Source organism: Equus quagga, chromosome 5, assembly GCF_021613505.1.
Source record: "Equus quagga isolate Etosha38 chromosome 5, UCLA_HA_Equagga_1.0, whole genome shotgun sequence".
NCBI lineage: Eukaryota > Metazoa > Chordata > Mammalia > Perissodactyla > Equidae > Equus > Equus quagga.
Window position 1 is genome coordinate 65,187,432 of NC_060271.1, and position 23,387 is coordinate 65,210,818.

General features: G+C 38.4%; 1 gene segment (V, D, J or C); it reads right to left on the minus strand.

Annotated features, from left to right (window-relative positions):
- Positions 1–10,463: 10,463 nt before the first annotated feature.
- Positions 10,464–16,826, minus strand: LOC124239643 (immunoglobulin kappa variable 4-1-like). The segment is given in 4 exon segments: positions 10,464–10,570; positions 12,165–12,184; positions 16,218–16,560; positions 16,778–16,826. Coding segments are annotated over 4 exon segments (519 nt in total).
- Positions 16,827–23,387: the final 6,561 nt, after the last annotated feature.

Below are 23,387 nucleotides of genomic sequence, written 5' to 3' on the forward strand. Positions count from 1 at the left end.
AGTTTTATACTTTCATATGGCTTCTTGTTTCTAGTTAGCACCCTTTCATTTCAACTTGAAGAACTTGCTCTAGCATTTCTTGTAAGGCAGGTCTAGTAGTGATGAATCCCATCATCTTTTGTTTGTCTAGGAATGTCTTTATCTCTCTTCCATTCTGAAGAATAGCTCTGCAAGGTAAAGTATTCTTGGCTGCCAGTTTTTTTCTTTGAATATATCTTCCCACTCTCTTCTGACCTGTAAGATTTCTGATGAGAAATCCACTGATAGCACTGGAGGAGTTCTCTTGAATGTTACAAGATTTTCTTTTGTTACTTAGAAGAATCTCTCTTTCTCTTTGACCTTTGACAGTTTTATTATCATGTGTCTCAGTGAAGTCTTTTTGTTGAACTTGATTCGGGACCTTTGAGCTTCATGTACCTATATGTCCATATCTTTCCCCACATATAGGGCGTTTTCAGCCATTATTTCTTTAAATAGTCTTTCTGATCCTTTTTCTTTCTCTTCTCCTTCTGAGATTCCCATAATGAATATATTGTTTCACTTTATGTTGTCTAATAAGTACCAGAGGATTTCTTCATTCCTTTCCATTGTTTTTTTTTTTCTCCTTTGACTGCATAATTTCAAATGACCTCTTTTGATTTTGCTGCCATTTTCTTATGCTTGATCAACTCTACTATTGAAACTCTCTATCGTACTTTTTAGCTCAGTCTTTGTATTCTTCAGCTCCAAAATTTCTATTTGGTTGGTTTTCTTAAAGTTTTCTGTCTCTTTGTTGAACTTCTCATTTTGTTCTTGTATTGTTTACCTGATTTCATTAAAATTGTTTATTTTTGCTTTCTTGGAGCACTCTGAGCTTCTTTACAAGTATTTTGAGTTCTTTGCAGACTATTCATGGATCTCCATTTCTTTGGGATCACATACTGGAAGTTTATTGGGTTCCTTTGGTGGTGTCATGTTTTCCTGATTCTTCATAATCCCTGTAGCCTTGCATAGGTTTCTGCACATTTGAAAAACCAATCAACTCTTCCAGACTTTATGAACTGAATTCATTAAAGGACAACCTTCACCTGCAGTTGGGGGCATGCTGGAGCATGCAATGGCTCCAGGTCTAGTGATACAGGGCATCAAATGTGGGGGCATGTGGCATCTTCATACCTGAGGGGGAAAGGTGTCTAACTAGCGCAGGCAGCTGGAGTCTATGATAGCAGCAACTGCATGCTCTTTGATGGTTAGAACAGTGGGAGGTCTGTGGTAGCTTCAAGGACTGTTGAGGGCCTCAGCAGTGCCTCCAGGTTCAGCAGTGAAGAACAGGGCAGCCAGCAGTGGTAGTCAGAACTAACATTGTGCACACAGTCAGCAGCAGGGGCTGTGTACAGGTGCCTGCATAGTGGAAGGGCCAGCTGCAGTCATTCATGCAGTTGTGAGGATCAGGACCAAATACAGATGCTGGAGCTGACTGTCGGTGCATGAGCCGCTACTAGTAAGGGGGTTGTTGGCATACACTCATGTGGCTGCAGATACTGGCCACAGGCACTTGTAGAGTGGTGAAGGTGGTGGCATGAGTCAGTGGCGTGCTGGTGCACAGCTGCAGGGGCTAGCTGTGGGCATGTTCATGGAGGTGGAGGCAGGTGATGGGATTCATGGTCAGCAATGTCCAAATGAGTGACTAAAGAGTCTAGCTGCCAGTACACAAAGAGGTGTAGGCCAGTGATAGGATTTGAGGCTGTCTTCAAGCACTAGAGCAGCTCTGGGGTGTTGATGTGTCCTCATGAAGCTGTAGGGAATAGCCACAGTTGTACACAGAGCACTGGGGACCTGGGATGGCATTATGCACACATGCAGCCACAGAAGCTGTGGCTAGCCACTGGTGTGAATCCCAGGGCCCAGGAAATCCATGGTAGCACAGGCTGGAGTGTCTCCACCAGGGAGTGGGGGACAGAGAAAGGGACTCAGACAGGTGAAGCCTGCAAATGTAAAAACCTTGGAGTTCCTTATTGGCAACGGAGTACTAATCAGCAATAAAAAAGACAAAATGATGCCTTTTGTGACAATGTGAATGAATCTTGAGGGCATTATGCTAAGTGTAATAAGTCAGACAGAGAAAGACAAATGCTGTATGATCTCACTTATGTGGGGAATAAAAATAAAAGCCAAGCACATAGATACGGAGAACAGATTTCTGGTTGTCAGAGGTAGGGGGTAGAGGGCAGGCAAAATGGGTGAAGGCAGTCAAAGGTACAAGCTTTCAGTTATGAAATAAATAAGTCATGGGGATATAATGTACCGCACAGTGACTATACTTAATAATGCTGTATTACATATTTGAAGGTTTCTAAGAGTAAATCATAAATGGTCTCATCACAACAACAAAAAATTATAATTCTGTATTGTGATGAATGTTAACTAGACTTGTTGTGGTGATAATTTCATAATGTAAAAAGACATTGAATCATTATATTGTACACCTGAAACTAATGGAATATTGTATGTCAATTATACCTCAATTAAACATTTGCTTTAAACTTTTTAAAATGTCGCCTCTGATTGGAGGAACCAGATGGCAACCATGCAAATACCGCTGGTTTGCAAGGATTTTGCCAATTGTCTCAGCAAATGTAATAGACGTAGATTAACTTGGAGGGAAGACACCTGCTTCTACCTCCTGCCTAGTCCTTCCCAAGCTACGTAGCCTTGAGTGAATCACTTTTCTCTCTTAGGAACCCAGTTTTCTGCTGTTTGTAATGAATGGAGCTAGATATGGTTTGTGTCTTCCAGTTCAAACAGTCCACAAACCTACAAAATCCCTCCAAGGACACTCTAAGTATATTCTCTATTCAGTCCAATATGGTTCCAGGGTGAGGTGCAGCTGAGACAAATACTGGATTAAGGCACCACCAACAGAGCCAGTTTTCAGGGCTTCAAAATCTGCTGAAGATGGTCACGCAAGGGCACCAGAGTAAGCAAGGAGAAAACAGCCAGTGTCATGTGACTGCTGAACAAAACTTGTTCATTTCATTCATTTATTTGATAAATAACTATTGAACACCTACTGTATGCCAGACGCTTGTTAGTCACTGAAAGCACAATGGTGAGTGTGAACCCCCATGAGGTGCCTAGTGAAATGCAAGAAATAATGAGGGAGGCAAACAATAATATTGTTATAATATTGTTCATGGGATTGGAAGATATGATGTCCTGAATAGAGATAAGAGTCAGTGACATGTTGTGTGTGGTTATTCTTGTGACCCTTGTTTTACTTCTAGGTTGATGTGTCCTGATGTATATGCCTTACATTTGGGTGGACTCCTCTTGGTTTCTGTTATTAATGTTGGCACTTGCCCCTTGTGTGAAGTACCTCAAATTCCCAGCCAGGTGATTACAAGAGTTGACTAAATATCTAGGCTTTCTCTTCACTTCACTTGAAAAGGACATGAAATTACTGGAATTAAGGTTCAAGGAGTGAACATCGAGATGAGCCCTTCTAATCTGTGGTGATTGTAGGTATGTTTTGAAGGCTACACTAGTCCAGCTGCAGAATCATAGTGAAGCCATTCAGAGAACAAATTGAAAAGTATCCCATATCTGTTTATCTTTTTGACATAGGAATTACCAGTTTCAAAAACAAAAATCTTATAGGGGACAGCCCAGTGGTGTTGCAGTTAAGTTCGCACACTCCACTTCAGAGGCCCAGGTTCACCCGTTGGGATCCCGGGTGTGGACCTACGTACCGCTTATCAAGCCACACTGTGATAGGCGTCCCATGCATAAAATAGAGGAAGATGGGCATGGATGTTAGCTCTGGGCCAATCTTCCTCAGCAAAAAGAGGAGGATTGGCAGCAGATGTTTGCTCAGGGCTAATCACTCTCAAAAAAAAAAAAGTATAAAGAAACCGCTTGAAAACCATTTTATATTAAGGTTCTTTTGGAGGAGGTAGGTCTTTTGGCAAACTCCTCAATTTCTTCTATAACTATGAGTTTATTCTAGTTTATATCTCGTTTTGAACCAACTATTTCATTGATTTTTGGAGATGAGGAGTTGTCCACTTCCTTTAGGTGCTCAAAAAGCCATGGTTTAAGGGAGTTTTACTCTGAATACAGGTAGAAAATGGGGTAAATAAATTCTATCAACTGAACCCTGTCTTATCAGAAAATCAGGCATAAGTGGGTTTCTGTTAAAATGGAGGTAGAAGAAGAGACAAGCATGAGATGAGGAAGGGCAGACAAAAGGCAGTGGCCACATGAACCATGCCAGCAGTCAGAGAGATCAGTAATCCCTTTGGAACAAGAATCTGAAACATGAAAGAACCATGCATTTGAGAAACTTCTGAGAATAAAGGTACAGCCTTCACCAACATGTCAAAGGGAGGTCTGAGCAATATTATTTGGGCAATAAAAAGAGTAAATCAACTGATAAATGAATAAACAAAATGTGGTATAACCATGCAGTGGAATATTATTCAGTCGTAAAAAGGAAATAAGTACTGCTACAACAGGGATGAACCTTGAAAACACCATGCGAAGTGAAGGAAACCACACAGAAAAGACCACATATTATGATTTCATTTATATGAAATGTCCAGAATGAGCAAGTGTAGAGAAACAGAAAGTGAATTAGTAGTTTCCAGGGTCTGGGAAGGATGGGAGTGCTATAGATAAGGTGTACAAGGTTTCTGATTGAGGTGATGAAAATGTTCCAAAATTGATGATGGTGATGGTTACATTTGTAGTGTTGTATGGTGAATATATTAAAAACCATTGAATTGAACACTTTTAATGGGTGAATTTTATGGCATGTGCATTCTATCTCAAGAGAGCTGTTACCGCCCCCCCCAATAACTACCAAAAAAAAGAAAAAGAAAAAAATAATCATGAGCGTGGCCCCAGAAGACTGGAAGAAAGGGGGGAATCCAGGCAGCATGTGTTTTACTTCTTAAAAGGTTTGTTTATGTTATTACAGTCTCTTTCTCATTCCCAGTGCCTATTTGTGCTTCTCTCTTTTTCTTTTGTCAGACTTTACAGAAATGTGTCTATTTTAGTGATTCTTTGTAAAGAAATATTTCTTGATTTTATTCACAAAAATCATTTTTTGTGTTTCATTTGCCTCTGTTTTTATGTTTGCTAATTACTTCCTTCTACATTCTTTTGTTTTATCTTGTTCTGTGGCCAGCTTCTTGAGTTTAAGCCTAGTTTATTTATGTTTGATCTCTTGGTTCCTTAATCAGTAAAGAAAATACATTTCCATTTGAGAGCCACTTTGATTCTTTCCCATAGATTTTCATAAGTAGTATTCTCACTGCTGTTTGCTCTTAAATAATCTGATGCCTGTAATTTGATATATTTCCTTATCAAGATTTTTAGTATGGTGTGAAACTTTTTAATTTCCAAGTTAATAATTTGTTAGCTGGCTATTTTATGGCTAAGTTCTAACTTAATTGCACTGTGGTTAAAAGAATGCTACCAATGATCTCTACTTTGGATAATATATTGTTTCCGTTTTTGGAGTGGAGGCTAGGGTTAGTACATAGACAAATGTTGTAAATATTCAGTGAGCATTTGAGAAGATTATGTTTTCTATGTTGTCAACAGAAATATATTCTGTGGAGATATATATATTTATATATCAGAATGAATTGAGACATACGTCTCTTTCTATTTTTCCATTGGGAGTCAGTATGGAGATTAGAAAGAATTTCTTTGAAGTTTGTGTCTCTTGATCAGGCAACCCAGACAGAAATATTCTCAGCTACGTTGTGAAATGTTCCTTGTTACATAAGCACACTTGGGAAGGAGGCAAACAATCTTTCACACATTGCTGCCAACACCATTATCTCACACTATGATCAATTCTGTGACTGCACAAGGGGTATAGAATTATGTGTGTGCGAAGGAAAGAAGGAAGAGGAGAGGAATTCAAGTTTTTATTGTGTTGGTCCAATCTTCTATTTATATATATACATAGAAGGTTTTCTAGTATAACTGTCATTTTCTCAAGCTCTTATTGTGTCTCTAATAAGCTTTTATTTTATATATATATATTTTGATCCAATGTGACTCAATATAAAATTCCATCACTATTAAGTCTCCTTGGTGAATTGTATTTTTTACTTATAGTCAAAATATCGTAATTCATGAGCTTTGGGTTCAAAATATACAGAAGGAACAGAGAGCAATGAACGTTCCATTTCCTAACTGCATCCTTGCATTTCCTAAAAGCACACTGACCTCCCTGTTGAGGAATTACTTCTTTATGATTGAATACAGCCAGGTGAGGAAGTCATGGGACCCACCATTTTCTAGCCAAAGGTGAGCATCTGACCCAAGGGAGGCTAGACAAACCTTCTTTCTTGCAACCTGAATCTTGAGGAAAAGGACACAAAGACTGAAAATTTTCATTCCATCTAGTAATGGAAACTTGACCAGACTGTTATTGCTATAAAAAATATTTGAGGGTGTCAATGAACATAAATTAGAGATTTAGAGGCATGGCCCTTACAGCAAGAGTGGTGACCCCAGGTGAGATTTGACCCGCCCCAGCTTCCCCACCACCACCACCTCAATGTCCTCTCTCAGCTGCTACTGATCCCTGAGTCCCAAGGGACATGCCTGCTCCTTGTGTGCCAAGGCTCACTATCACTTGTTCTTAGAAAAACTGGCAGTCACAATATCCACTGCCTTGCTTCCATGGTTCCTAAAATATATGCACAAAAACAAATCGATCTGATATAAATGTATTTCCCATACTCAGGGCTCTTCAGTCTTATAATTGATCATCTTGTTATACACCATTTATTATATTTGATTTTGTCCCTGGAAGTAATCTTTCCTATAATTCTATTTTTCTGATATTACATATTGTCTCTCCTTCTGTTAGCAGTGGCCTGACATCTTCATCAATTGCATTAGTTGTCAAATCATTTTATGTATTTGTTTTAGATACATCTCATTTAAACGACATATGGCTGGATTTGTGTGTTTTGTTACTCTTCTTTCTCTTTCAATTGTAAAATTTTGCCATTTATTGAAAGTGATGTATAGAGGGAAACAGAACAATTCAAATGTATGCATACTTCTCATTGGAATCTATGAAAAACAGAAGAAATACCAACAGAAATTCTACATCTAGTGAAAATATGCTTTGGGAATAATGGGAAATGAAGACACACTGTGATGAAGGAAAAGCAAGAGAATTTGTTGCTAGCATACCTCCTTTAAAAGAAATATGAAAGAAAGTTCTTGAGTCTGAAGAGAAATAATACTAGAGGAAACTTGGAACTTCAGGAATGAAGAAAAATGCAACATAAGTGATAAATATCTGAGTAAATATAACAGACTCTTTCTCTCCTCCTAAGTACTTTAAAACATGTATGATTGTTGAAAGCAAATAACATAGCAATGTCCAGTGGAGATTAAAATGTATATGGTGGTACAGTATGTAAAGGAGAAAGCTAAAGACATCAATGTTTTTCCAGAGCTCCTACAGTTTTCTTGAGGTGGCAAAATACTACCTCCAAGTAGACTGTAAGAATTTATATTCATCTTTAAGACCAGAGAGTAGACCAAGGCACCATTGGCTGGCAAAGAATCTGACAGGGACAGAGCATCAAATACTGTCATGCACCATGTAATGACATTTTGGTCAGCAATAGACTGCATATGATTAGTGCCACATAACCAGGTGTGTAGTAGGCTATAACAGCTAGCTTTGTGTTTGCTCTATGATGTTCACACAATGATGAAATTTCCTAATGACATATTTCTCAGAACATATTCTCATCATTAAGCCACACATGACCCTATTTCACTATCACCATCTGAGAGCAGGAGAAGTTAACTGTTCCAAGAAGAAAAGGAAAAGACCTAGGGCAAGTGAGATGGGTTGCTGCTGATCCCTCTGAAATTTGACCACATCTTAAATGACCATGGAGAAACTGTGAGTAAAAACAAGAGAGAGAGAGAGAGATTTAAAACTGTTTTGACTTACCGTAATACAAAGAACTATATTAATAATGACACTTTATTAGAAAATTAAAAGTCTGGGGAACATGCTTAACTTGACAAGACACTAAGGCAATTGATAGAAACCAGGATTGTTTCAGGCAAGAATACTCTATAAATGAATGAACTCAAAGAAAGTTTCTTACGCAAAATCTCATAATCAACAAGGATGATCAGTGTTTCTCAGATAAGCTGCATATCAGAATCAGCAGGGAAACTTGTTAACAATATGAATCTTGAGCCACAATCCAGTCAAATTCGTCAGGATTCCCAGAATTGGGGTTGGGGAATCTGTATTTTATCAAGGTCCCCAGAGTTTTCTTTGGTAGTCTCTCTGCCCCAGTCAGTGAATGGGCATTTGGGGACCACTGCTGCAGCCTGCAAGCAACTCCAGTGAGATTTTTATAAGGATAAAATCTATTTCACATGGTTTTTATCAGTATTAAGTGAGAACTGTAAAGCATATCATAAATGATACTATCGTTATCCAAATAGCCAAGTAATGACAACCCAGCTAATGACTAAAAAGATTCCTATTCAATCTGAAAATTATTCAAGACTCATGGCTGACTTTCAATGTGTGATGGGTTGAAAATCAAGGCTGTGCAAGAGTATTCAAGAGGAGATCAGACAAAGAAACGGAAGCAACAAATGTAAGTTAAATCAGTAGCTGGAAGACTCCTGAGGTTTGAGAATATATTTATTAATATGATAAAAATTGAGGATGGTAATAAACTGGGAAGAAAGAGCCACTTGTGAAGCATGATAATGAGAATAGTGCCCAGGCACTTTCACATCGAAGGGTCCAAACATTTGATATATGTTGACTCATTTTGCCTCACACCAATCATTAAAAATAGATACAATTATTGTAACCATTTCACATGTAAGAAAACATGCCACTGAGGAGTTAAGCAACTTACTCAAGGTCACTTGGATAGGAAATGTCAGAGCCGAGAGAAAAAATGTGATACCTGAAGGATTAAGGTCATGGAGCAATCTGTACCCAATGATACATAGGATTACAGAATTAGAGAATGGTCTTTAAAAGAAGAAATATGAATAAGGGAAATCATTTTCCTTCTTTTTTTTTTTCTTTTACTTTCTTTTGCTTTCAAAATAAAGGCAGTACTAAGCAAAGAAACTAAGGTAGGACTACAAAGCACAATCAGAAGACATTAAGCAAAAGGCCTGGACGGTAAAATGAGTCTTTAGGGAGGGAGGGCAAGAGACAGATCTGGGTCTGTGGTGGAAGTTTTGAACCTGAAGCTCCAAGATTTGGAGGATAATAGCAAGGAAAAGAGGAAAGTAGGAGCCTGAGAAGGAATTAAATAGGAAAATTTAGAGGCAACAAGTCACCAGGAAGTGATTCATCAGGGTATGATGGTTCATCAGGATCTAAATCTCATTGGATCTTGTAAACTAGTGAGTCAAGCTGGAGCCTGATTGGGTTTAATCCTGCACATCTAACTGAATAAAACATGGTGACAAAGTTCCTGGCAATGTAAGAGAAGAGTCCAAGGGAGGCTGTGGGAAGGCAAGATAATGGCCCCCAAGGCTGACCAGACCCTAAACCCTGGAACCTGGTAATATGTTACCTCACAGGGTGGCAAAAGGAAATTTGAAGATGTGATTAAGGTAAGGAACCTTGAGATGATGAGATTCTCCTGGATTATCTGGGTGGGCCCAATCTAATCATATAAATCCTTAAAAGCAGAGAATGTCTCCTGGCTCTGATCTGAGGAAGATGCGACTATAGAAGAAAGGTCAGAAAGATGCAACGATGCTGCCTTTGAATATGAGGAAGGGGCCACTCGCCAAGGAATCTGAGAGGCCTACAGGAGCTGGCAAAGGCAAGAAAACAGATTCTCTCCTAGAACCTCCAAAGGAGAAAGCAGCCTTGCCAGCATCTTGATTTTAGCCCAGTGGGACTCATTTTGGTGTTTTGACCACAGGAACTGTAAAATGATAAATTTCTAATGGGAAGCCACTTAGTTTGCAGTAATTTGTTACAGCAGCAATAGATAACTAATACAGAGGTTTAACAGCATTTTCCTGTAGGAAGCTTCCACAACAGAGGGGTCAAAGTGACACTGAGAGCCATAATTAGCTCTTGAGCCCTGCAAACCATCCCATAAGTCAGGATACACAGCCTCTCTGGCAGAAGAGAAAGTATACGAGTCCACGCGGCTGCAAGGGGAAAAAGCAGCTGGTGCTTTAGACACTTGCTGACAAGCAGACCTAAGGAAGTTTGTGTTCAAGGGGGAAGCACTGTAGGAGGAGAGCTATAACAATGCTGACAGTAAAAGTCAGCCACATCTTCAGCCTGGAGGTTGCTGACAGTGAAAGTGAAAATCTGTCACAGGTCCATTGCCACTGAGTCAGTCAGGGACCCCAGGTGCCTGGGTGGATGCCCAGGAGGTGAGCAGCTTACAAGCCTTTCCTTGTTTCTGCTGGTACCAGGCTAATTAGTATCTAATGCTCTGGCTGGACTTGTACTTGACGGTGAATCTCTCTCCTGCAGAAACAGCCAGGAACCCTGAAGACTGGATCATCACAATGTCCACACAGGCACCTAAAATAGAGAATGAACAGTGACCATATATACCGGCATTATGTCACGATATTTTAAAACATCTTTTACAGTGTTACATGCGAGAACAGACCCTATTAAGTATAAGAGGGTCTGTTTTTGAAATAATGCTTATTTTGCTCTGCAACTTAAATCATTTTCTAATGAACAAAAATATTAATCTGGATAGACCGAGGTACTTTTAAATCTCTCACCTGAGACCCAGAGCAGCAAAAACATGAGGAGCTTGGCCTGTGATATCATCTTTCTGCCATTGCACTGCCTGATGCAACTAAGTTCACGTCGCAGAGGGAAAGAGCACATTTGTAAAGCTCTGGGCAGCCAGCCAGGGCCCAGAGGGGACCATGTGAACAAATAGTGATTATAGAAGTAAATCATAGCAGTGGTGTGGAAGTATGTAATTTAAAGAAAGAGCCAAAATAACATGAGAAAATGTGACTGTTTGACTATGAAAGACATGTAAATTTAGAAACTGCAGTTTCCAATAAATATTCAGAAACCAGTTGAAATATAAAATATATTCCAAAATCAATAGCATTCTCTTCCACAAGTTACAACCAATACAAGGCAATGTAACAAAGAACATTTATGTTAAACACACACACACACACATAAGTGTGTGTGTATGTCTGTGTGTGTCCTTAAAACCATTCAAGCTCTGCAAAGATAGATAGTGGGAAATTTTGGATTTTTCTGTAAGAAAAAGAATTTTATTACTAAAGCTGCTTTGTCCTGAAGGCATCTATGTACACTATAAACCCATGAGCTTGGGTTCCAGGGCCTTGTAAAGACCAGAGAGGCAGAAGTGGAGGCCCAGAGACCGCCCAGGTGAGAAGTTCTGAGGGAGATCAATCATACGTTAGGCTGGAGCCCCTAAGAACGCCACTCTCAGGAAAAGAGCAAACTAAATCTACACTGAACTTTAGCCTCTCCTCAACTGCTGGAAACTGAACTGCAAGGAGAACTGCTTAGGTTTGTTGCAGAACAGGAAAGGAGAAAGGAAGAGGGGAAAAAAATCCTTCCCTAGGGAGTTGTGATTGTAGATCAGTCCACACATGGGTTCACATCCCAAGCATGCATGGCCTAAATGAGTCTGGAACTTTCCAACTTTGAACTTGATTTACCCATCCAACTAGTAGAGGCCACAAGCACCTGGAATAAAAAAACATAAAACTTCTCTTCAGGAGGACACATCCATTCTACAATCTCAGGAGACCTCACAAATTATTTTTGAAAGGTCAACATGAGCAAGATGTCGGAGGTTTCTTGAAATCTAAGAAAACGAGACTAGCAGAATGTGAACAACATGAGTAACAACAGAATCACAGAAAGCAGATAAGCAAGTCCTCCTAGAATTTCAGATTTTGAAATTAGCACAAATATGTTTTCTTTAATGAATTACAAACATGGACATATCTAGCGGGAAGAGGACACTATAAGTGGTGATATTACAGTCTTTAAAAGGAACCACACAAAAATCCAGAAGAGCCAACAAACTATTGAAGAAGAACAAAGTCAAAGGACTGACACTACCTGACTTCACTCCATGTGGTATGCCATTGCCAGTAATTCTTACCCTTCATCAGGACCTGAAATCTGTAGGGAAAAAATGTTATATTTCAATGGAAAATAGGCATATCTATAGTATGCCTTTTTGAGTTATCAGAGTCTACTCCTGTTCATTTTCTTTGAGCTATTTTGCAACTCTTTATAAATTGTAGGTAACTGATAGATATGTGAATTCTGTCCTATCTAGTAGAGATTTAATTGACTTTCTTATCTCCTCTTGGAAAAACTAGTTAGTCTCCATTTGAAATTAATTCCTTTACTCCATATGCATCCATGCTGTTTTGACTTTTCCTTTGAACCAGTTATAACATCTCCCTAGTTCCCTCAAATCATGTAAAATAAATTATTTAACACATCTGCATTATTATTATATATCCATGAGAGTCACAATTTTACTATATTCTGAAAATTATCTTTTAAGAAATCTATTAACCTTCCTACATTTTCTCTGTCCTTCATATTTTCATTTCCCTCCTTACTCTGCTTAAATTCCATGATCCTTCTTTATGCAGAAAAACTCTCTTGGTCTTCCATAATTTCATTTCCTACAGCAATATGCCACATACCTGTCCCCTCCACATACCTGTCCCCACATCTCGATATGGCTGGAGAAAAACAGACAGTTCTTACTTATCTCACTTTAGATTCATGATGACTAACTTCCTGAGGGCCCTCAATCCTGCACCACAACCATATTTCATTTCCCTAGTTTATTCAGTCTTCCTTCTTTCCCTTTACTTCTTTCTTCAAGTTCTAACACCTTCCCCCATCCTAACTTTAAGACAATTACCCCATTTCCTGCTTCCTACCTAAAGAGATGCAATGAGAAGAAAAATTCCACAGCTCATTCCATAAGTTCTTCTGATCCATTGCTATCTATATCACCACACTCTGCCTTCCTTCCTGTTACTGTAGATGAGCAGACAGCCCTCCCAACTGAGGCCACTTCCTCTGATCCCATACCTCTTGCCTACTCAACAGCATTGTTTGGCACTTCTCCTTCTTTCCTGAATTATCACTATTCTCTCTTTAGCATCATTCCCATCAGCATGTAAACATCTTTGTTAAAAACTCTCTTGATCTCACATCTTTCTCCAGTTATGGTCTGGTTCATCTTCTGCTTTACTGTAAAGCTCACTGAAAGAGTTGTATATAGTCACCACTTCCAAACCTTCTGTTCCCATTCCTTCTTGAGCTTCTTCCGTTAGAGATCTTACCCACACCATCTCATTGAAACCTCTATGCTCAAGGTCACCAGTATCTTCCATATTAAGAAATCCTGTGCCCACATCCCAGTCTGCCCTTCACCAGACCCATCAGCAGCATTTAATATCTTGACAACACCCTCCACCTACATACACATTTTTCTCTGAACTCCAGTATATCATGTTATCTTGCTTCCCTTCCATCCTGCTGTTCCTTCTCAGACTCCTTGCCTAGTTCTTGCTCATATCTCCTGCCTCAGAGCTCAGTCCCTGGACCTGTAATCAATTCAACACTTATTCCATTGTAACCAGTTATAACATTTTAATCTCCAGTCCAGTTCTCTCCCCTGAGCTCTAGACTCATATATCCAATGGTCTACTCTACAACCACACTTGGAGGTTTTATACAATTCTAAAATTTAAAATGCCCAAAAAGAAATTCCTGCTCTCCCACAACAAATCTACTCTTGTCACATTTATCTCTATCTAAATAAATGGCAACTCCACCCTTGTGTTACTCAGAGAAAAACAATGTAGTCCCCAGACTTCTCTCTCACACTCTTTGTCAATATGAATAGAGTATTGTTATCTCTATATTCAAAATATAACACTTCTCACCTCCTCTACTGCTACTGCCATAGACAAAAGCTGTCATCATCCCCAGCCTGGATGACAGCAATGGGCCCCTAACAGACAGATTCTATAAAAGTATATATGAAATCATGCCCTGTTCTATTCAAAACTATCCCACTTACCAGATCATTGAAAATAAAACCCAAATCAGAGAAGTTTACAAAGTCTTATATAATGTGGTCTCCTCGTTATTTCTTTGATCTTATTTCCACTACTTTCCCCTTTCACACTCCATTTTAGCAACACTGGCTTCCCTCTATTTCTCTAACACACTGCTCACATTTCTGCCCCAGAAATCTGCCATTTCCTCTAGCTAAAACTCTATTGCCTGGAGATAATTCTATGACTTATTACCTCACCACATTAAGACTTTGATTGTCATTCCTTAACAGGCCCAACTTCTCCATAACCATCTATAGCAGATGGATTGCAAAAATGGATCCTCTTTTCTTAAGGGGGGGTCCACCATGACTCCTTATATCCATGCTTTTTGCAATATAACTTTGTATTTCCTCTTATCAAGAGGTAGGGGCTATTTACACTCTCTTTCAATAGCATCAATTGCACTGATCATTAAAATGCATCAAATGGGACATTGTGACAGTACTGAGTCTAGGCGTGAAGATGCCTTATGTGGCTTGACTTTCTCTCTTGAGACCCTGCCAACTGACATAGGAAGTTGAGACTAGTCTGCCGGTTGAAGAAGGACATGAGGTCCTCACCCAGACAGTCCCAGCTGATGGTCAACCAACTACAGAAATGTGAAAGAGATGAAAGAAAAGTGAGCCTTTCTATATTAATTAGCATCCAGTTGGCCTGTCAGCTGACTTTAAACACAGAAGCAGGTCAGCCAAGATCAATCAAGTCTGGCCCGTATTAACAGAACTACTCAGCTAACCCATAAACATAACAGGAATAAAAAAGCTACCATTTTAAGCCACTGTATTTTGTGAGTAGTTTATTACATGACAATAACTAACTACTACACCATCTAGTCTTAAATTTCCACTCACTCTTACCCTTGCATGCTTTTATACCTTCCTTGCTTTAGTTTTACTAATAGTACCTACAAAAGGATAGAATAAATATTTACTAATGTTCTTGTTTATTTTCCGGCTCGGCCACCTAGAATGAAAGCAGATATTATTGCACTTGTCACATAGTAAGCACTCAAAACAAACATCTTGAATGAATTAAAGACATGAATTCCTCAATGACAATAATTTAAATGTATTTCTGATTATTATTAGAATCTGTTATGCAGGTGAGAGTATTCAGACTTCACTGATCAGGTTTGCTGGGATCTTTCTTGAAGCTAAATTTCATTAACCCCTGTATTTCAGAAGGAGGTGAAGAAAAAATACTAAAATGACTGACTTTCTCCATTTTTACACTGAAATTGGCATGTTACTTAAATGTTGTCCAAGGGACTCAAGATATAGCACACTTAGAACCATGATTTTCTGCAGTCACAAAGTTAGACTTCAGTGCCCATTGGGGTGAATTTGAAGAGAAAGTTGAAAAATGATGAGAAAAGAGTGAACACTATATATTTCAAGAGTCACAGGGTTAAAGAATTAGAGAATTGCCCTTGTAAGGATGAGTATGAAGGAGGAAATGGAGAAAAGACAAAAGGGTTGTACAAAAGGAGATAGAATAGGAAAGCAACTTCAGTGACAGTGACCAGAAAGGCTTGGTTGGAAACTGTGTCCAAAGGAAGAAAGAAAGCAAGACAGGGATACTACCTTCTTTTTGGAAGGTTTTGGACAGGAGAGGTCAAGTGTTTATTACTGGGATGGTCCAGAGTTAGAAGGGTGATTGCAGACAAAGAAAGGAGATCAGGAGAATTAGGAATTGATATAGAAATGTTCCAGAGTCAAGGAGACACAAAGAAGTGAGAAATGATCCATCAGGGTATAAAATTCACTGAGCTTTTCTCCAGAGAGTAGAGACAAGCCTTACTGGCTGAATCATGCCATCAGTCCATAGGAAACATGCAGGTCCTGTGACACAAAACCTTCTGATCTCTAAGAGATCTTTACAGCATTTTTGTTTTCAATAAAACAGGATCCAGAAACAGCAAACACCCTTAATTTTATCCTGGGCCCTACAAATGCTTCCAGAAATAAGTCAGGAGATACGACCTCTCAGGTAGATAGAGGAATGTGTATGTTCACAGCTGTGTGGGGAAGAAGCAGCTGGTGCAGAAAAGACTCACTGACCCATGGTTTGGGGAGGAGGTTTGTGATCGAGGCTGAAGCACTGTGGGAGGATTACCATAATACTGCTCACAGCAATAAACTGCTGCATCTTCAGCCTGGAAGTTGCTGATGGTGAGAGTGAAATCTGTCCCAGATCCACTGCCACTGAATCGGTCAGGGACCCCAGATGGTCTGGTAGATGCTGAGTAGATGAGGGGCTTAGGAGCCTGTCCTGGTTTTTGCTGGTACCAGGCTAAGTAGTGGTAAACACTCTGACTGGCCGTGCACTTCATGTCGACCCTCTCTCCTAGAGACACTGCCAAGGAGTCTGGAGACTGGGTCATCATGATGTCCCCCAAGGCACCTGCAAACACAAATGGATAATGATGATACACACACACTTCATCATAGACACATTGAAATATGTAATTTAAAATGTGCTTTCTAATGATATTACATGTCAGCACATATTTGAGTCTATTTTGGAAATAGCCAGCATTTCCCACTATATCTTAAAATTAATTTTTTAACTCTAAAAAGGTATTACTCCAAAAGTACTTAGGCACTTTTAAATTTCTCACCTGAGACCCAGAGCAATAAGGACATAAGGACCTGTGTCTGCCACATCATCTTGCCTGCCTGCTTGCCTGATGCAGCTCAGCTCACACTGCAAAGGCCCCTTTTATAAAACCTGAGCAGCTGCTCTGCACCTGCAGAGGCCTATGCAAAGCACTCATGAGTAAAGAAGCAAATTGCATGTGCAGTGGGCTGTGAAAGTATCTAATGCAAATCCAGAGCTAAAAATATCATCACCAAAAGTGTACTTGTATGATGAGAAGACACAGAAGTCAACTTAGAAGCCCTAAAACTACAAACTGTTAGGTGATCTAATGAAGAGCTTCTATTTTAAATTTAAAAATGTTTTTAAATGGGTTCAGTTTCCATAAATGATAGACTAGACTCCTCATATCAACATCCTGGTGAAATAATAAAACATGCTGAAAAAATACTACAAAGAAAAAAGAAAGGGAGCCAAGGAAGGAGGGGAAAGGGAAGGAAGGAAGGGAAGACGGGAGGAGAAAAGGAGGAAGAAAGGAAGGAAATAAAGAAGGGGCAAAGGGAGGGAGCAACAAATGGAGAGAAGGAGGGAGAGAAGAAGGGATAAAAAGAAAATGGGGAACTTTTGGCTCAATTTTTTAAAAAATCTATGATGGGCAAATGAGCTCTGAAGCAATTTTTACCTTAAAGGTTTATAAGGACACCACAAACACATGAGTGTGGGTTTGGGGGCCATGCAAGGCCCAGAGGGATAGAAAACAGGAACATAATTGACTCATTTGGAAACACATGAGGGCCCTAATTTGAGCTAGGGGCCAAAGGGGCTCTAATATCAAATGAAGGGTCAACAAAAGAGAAACTGGAAACTATCCTTCCCATAACTGCTAGTAACTGAAAAGAGGGCTCTGCATTCATTGAAGAAATAGAGAGAGAAAAAATGAAAACAATATTTCTTTAGGAAGTTATGGCTGCTGATCAACAATTGGGAGGATTTTTACTCCATGTGTGGATGGCCTATGTGGGTCTGAGATTCTCCAATCGTGGAATTGCATTAAAATATTCCCACTGGTACATCCCCCAAATGAAAGTTGTTCTGGAGAAGGGCACATCATTCCAAAGTCCTCAGGAAACCTTAAGGATCAGCAATATCAAGAAATCAAAGATTCCTAGCATCCAAGAAATTAAGGCACATTGAATAGGAATGACAAACAATAAAAACAAAGAAAAAAGAGTTCTGCCGAGACTTCAGCTTTCGGAATTATGAAATTATGAGAGATTATTTAAAGAAATAAATTGCAAATTTGACGTTGTGTGCAAGGTACAGGAGACGTAAAATGAAAGATCACTGTCGATTTGAAGAGGAATCAAACAAATTTCTAGAAATTAGAAATAGAATCACCACAACTTTAAAAATCAGTTCTCCTAACAAAAATACCACAAACGAGGTGGCTTATAAAGAACAGAAGTATACATCTCCCAGTTCTAAAGCCTGGTAATCTCAAGATCCAGCAGATTCAGTGTCTGATGAAAGCCCACTTTCCAGTACATAAACGGTCCTCTTCTTGCTGTGTTTTCACATCATGGAAGGAGTGAAGGGGTTCTCTAGGGTCTCTTTTGTAAGAGCACTAATCTCATTCATGAGGGCTTCACCTTCATTACCTAATCACCTTGCAATGGCCCCAGTTCCTAAGACCATTGCATTGGGGATAAGGAATTAACATATGAATTGTGGGGGCACAAGCATTCAGTCTTTAGCATGAATAGAAGATGACTTCTACTTCCAAGCAAAATGAGGTAACAAGAATGAGATTTACATTCCTGCACGTGTGTGTATTTGAGTGTGAGTGTATGTGTATGTATCTTTAAAAAAAGTGGTTTTCAAGACACTGGACATCACACAATGAAGGACATTCTGAGAGACAGGAGGCAAATGAGCTGAATCCTGTGAGTGTACCAGTGCATTGCCTTGAGAGAGTTTTCAGGCTGAAACACAAGGAGGAGGAAACAGGCAGAGCCCCATGGACTTTCTGGTTGAGGAAACAAAGCTAAATGTCCAGAAAGACTAAAGTAGCTAAAGTTCTCAGGACAAAATAACAGAATAAAGAGTTGCAGTGATCAAGAAAACTCCCTATATCTGTTGATAGTTCATCTAGAACATTCAATGACATCTGTTTGGTGCATGGCTATGAGGAAGCTATCTAAGGCTGAGCAAAGAACATTCCAAGGAAATTGGAGGTAACAGGATCTGACACTCACACAGGGCCAGGAATAGTGCCTGGTTCCAGTAGCCAGATTTGAAAACCTCCCAATTCACAGGAGATTGAGCAAAGTATTCAGAAGGACTTTGTCTGTGTAGTGGGGAAAAATTAGCTCTAGACTAAATACTGCTCTAGTATCAACAAACAAACCTTAAATGCAAGACCAAAAAGAATCAAACTATTTCTTATAATTTGGCTATATCCTAGAGCAAAGCTTAAGAACATTTATAGGAATACAATGAGTTCCAGCACCAAAGTAAAATTTGCTAGGCCTTGTATCTAATGAAAGGTTAGCAGTGATGCAAAAAAGTAGGACTATGACTCATCATGAGGAGAATAATTAATCTAAACCAACCCAGAACAGATGCAAATATTAGAATTATCAGGCAAGAACACTAAAAGTTATTATAAGTGTATTACATATGTTCAAAAGTTAAGCAGAGACACAGAAGATATTAAGAAAGAGAGTTAGACTGAACTACTAGAGATGAAAACCACAGTGTATCTGATATAAAAAAGTGTATGAAATTAATCAGAGATGAAAAAAGATGATATTGTAAAACTGGGAGGAATTAGTCAGAGACAACAGAAGAAATTAGTAAACATGAAGACATTAGAATAAAAACTATTCAATATGAAACAAAAGAAAAAGAATCCAAAAATTTGTCAAGTTCATCAGTGAGCTATAGGACAGCTTCAAGTAAATAATGTACATTTAACTGCAGTCTTGAAGGAGAAGGAGGGTACAATACAGAAAATTATTTGAAGAAATAATGGTTAAAAATATTCCAAATTCTATGACAGTTATAAATGAACAGATCCAGGAAATTCAATAAGCTGCAAACACAAGAAATGTGAAGAAAAATGTACCAAACCTTATCATCATAATCAAATTGCTCAATGCCAATGATAAAAAGAGTATCTTGAAAGCACTAAGAGAAAAACACATTATACACAGAGGAACAAAGATAAGGATGTCGGCAGATTTCTCTTTGGTAACAATGCAAACCAGAAGACAGTGGAACAACATCTTGAAAGCACTGAGAGTAGCTGTCAATCAAAAATTCTATACCTAGAAAAATGATATTTCAAAAGCAAATGTAAAATAAAAATTTTGAAAACATACCAAATCTGAAAGAATATGTCACTACTAGTTCCACACTACAAGATATACTGAAAGCAATCCTCCAGACAAAAGGAAAATGATAGCAGATGAAAATATGAATAGAACTGGGAAAGGTAATCAAATGAGTAAATTTATAAGATTTTCAAATTATTATTATTTAACTCTCTTTAGAAGTTAGTTGACTATGTATTCAAAATTTGTAGCAGCATATTGTGGGATTTATAACATGTATAAAAGTAAAATGTATGATAACATAGCAAAAAGTTCAGGGGGGATAGAAATTGAATATATTACAGAAATATCCCAGTGCTAGAAAGGAAGTGATGGTAGAGTATGGTAAATTAAAATTATACTACAAATCCCAAATCAACCACGAAATAAACAGGCAAAAAAATTACACATTATAAGCCAACAATGAAACAAAAAGGAGGCATAAAAAATACTCAATTAATCAAAAAGTAAACAAGAGAAAAAGAGGAAGAAAGAATAGATGGGACAAAAAGCAAGATACAAACAGATTAAAATTTAAAAGATTAACCATTCTAACACTAGTCTAAAAAATGGAGTGATTATTTTAATATCAGATGAAGTTGATTTCACAACAAAAAATATTATCAGGGAAAAGGAAGATCATTTTGTAGTGATAAAGGGGTCAGCTATTCAAGAGCACATAACAATATTAAACATTTATGTGGGTACATTCACCATCTTGATTGTAGAGATTAAGCCACAGGTATATACATATAGCTTCTGAAGTCATGCACTTTAAAAACACACAGCTCCTTGTATGTTAATTTGACCTCAAAAAGTTATTTTTTTAATCACTCACTATCAAACCAAAGAACACAAAAGACGGAAAAAAGAATCACTCTCTTTATTCTGCCAGAAAAATAATCTTATATCAATTAGCACTTCTAGAATTTCATGGACAATTGAGGAACTATTCAATACTTAACCCCATTGATCTTCCTCTTGCCTTATTTTCTATTATAATATGTTTTACTTCCATGTATATTTTAACCATGCAAAATATTGTTCTTGTTTTACACAGCTGAGAAACATCATACTTATGCCTATATTTTACTTCACATCTTACTGCATCTCTACATTAGTTATTCACTGCTGTGTAACAAATTGCCCCAAATTTCAGCAACATGAATATTAAACATTACTCTCTCATACCATTTCTGTGAGTCATGAATTTGAAGATGGCTTCCCTGGCTGGTTCTGACTCCAGCTTGCTGTCAAGATGTCAGCCAGAGCTTCATTCAGCAAATGACTTGACTGGTAGCTTTGGAGGCAACCCATTCACATGCTGGCAAGTTAGTGCTGCCCATTGGCAAGAGACCTCAGTTTCTTGTGAATCTGTCTTTGAAGCTACTTGCCTGTTCTCACAGGTGGCATCTGGCTTCCTCTACAACAAATTATCCAAAAGAGAGTAGTAAGAAGTCACAGTCTCTTTAATGTCCTAGCCTCTCAGGTCACACACTGTTATTTCTTCAATGTTGTATTGGTTACATAGGTTATCTTTATTTAATGTGCCTGGGAGGATATTAATATCAGGAGAAAGGAATACTAGGAGACAGGAAACATTGGGAGACTTCCCGGTGGCTGGCTATAATAATATCCAACTTTCCAACTAGATTCCACTTGCCTAAAATATCGCCTGTAACCTTCTTTTCAGCATGGGTCTATAGGTAATAAAATATTCCAATTTTTTCTCAATATGTCTTTATTTTGTCTTAATTCTTGAAAGACACTTTCCTTTGGTAGGTAATTTTAATTTGGTAGGTAATTTTAATTTGGTAGGTAATTTTTTCTGGTGCTTTGAATACACACTATTTCATTATCTTCTTGCTTTACTCTTTCATATAAGAAGTCAGATGTAATTCTTATTATATGTTTTTAAAGGAAATTTATCATTTTTCTCTGGTTGCTTTCAGAGCTTTATTTTATTTGTTTTTGTTTTTGCTTTGCTTTGTTTCTCGTTACTGAGGAATATTTGCCATGAGCTAACATCTTTGCCAATCTTTCTCTATTTTGTATGTGGGCCATGGCCACAGCATGGCTGACAAGTGGTGTAGGTCCATGCCTGGGATCTGAACCTATGAACCCAGATTGGTGAAGTGGAGTATGCCAAACCCAACTACTCCACCATAGGATTGGCCCCAAAGGCTTTGTTTTATTCTTTGCTTTTAAGCACCTTTACTATGATATGCTTAGGTTGAGTTTTCAGTCTAACACAATCTTGCTTGTATTTCTTGGAGCTTCCTAAAACCATGACTTGATATCTTTCATCTGCTTTGGAAAGTGATCAAGCATTATATCATCAAACATCGTTTTTTTTCTCCATTACTTTCTTTTCTTCTACCAATTCAATTGCACATTCCCTTCTTAACAAACTCCTGTGTTTAAGAATCTCTTTTCTATATTTTCCTTCCTTTTGTCTCTCTTTTCTTAATTCTAGACATTTTCTTCTAATCTATTTTTTAGTTAACCCACTTCTCTTCAGCTTAGTTTAATCATCTGTGAAACCTGTCCATGGAATCCTAGATTTTACATATTTCATTTTTTCAGAACAATATTTCTATTACATGTTAAATTAACCAATTAAATAAATCTAGGCTTTTTCAAGTAAATTCAGTTCCACACAGTGTTTTAAAAAGCCAGTCAGTGTAACTATCTCAACCCCCTTCTGGTCACAGAGACTTTGTCAGATTTTGTTCCTCCTCCTGTTTCTAGTCCAGCTGTTCATTATAAAATGGAGGGAAGAGTGAAGGGAAAATCCCTTGAAAGGCATAGGTTATTGTGGCTTCAGGTGTACTACAAGGTCAGCTACTGAAACTTTTGTAATCTGTTCTCCAAGTGAGGGAGATAATGATGGTTCAATCGGGTGTCACATTGGGTATTCTATGGGTGTCCATCTGGCCTCTGCACTGCATCTTGGCATGAGAAATTTCCTAAGACCCAGTCATATTCTTTATCTATTAGACCCTAGCTGGAGATCATTACCTCAGCCCTCACAAAAGCTCAATTCTTGCTTCATTAAGCCCATCAATTTTACCCTTATGATGGCTAATTTTATGTGTCAACATGGCTGGCTATGGTGTCAGTTGTTCAGTCAAACATCAGTCGAGATGTTGTTGTGAAGGCATGTTTTGGTGTTTTTAACATTTAAATCAGCACTTCACAACAAGCTTATTATGCCCCATAACATGGTTGGCCTCATTCAATCAGTTGAAACCTTAA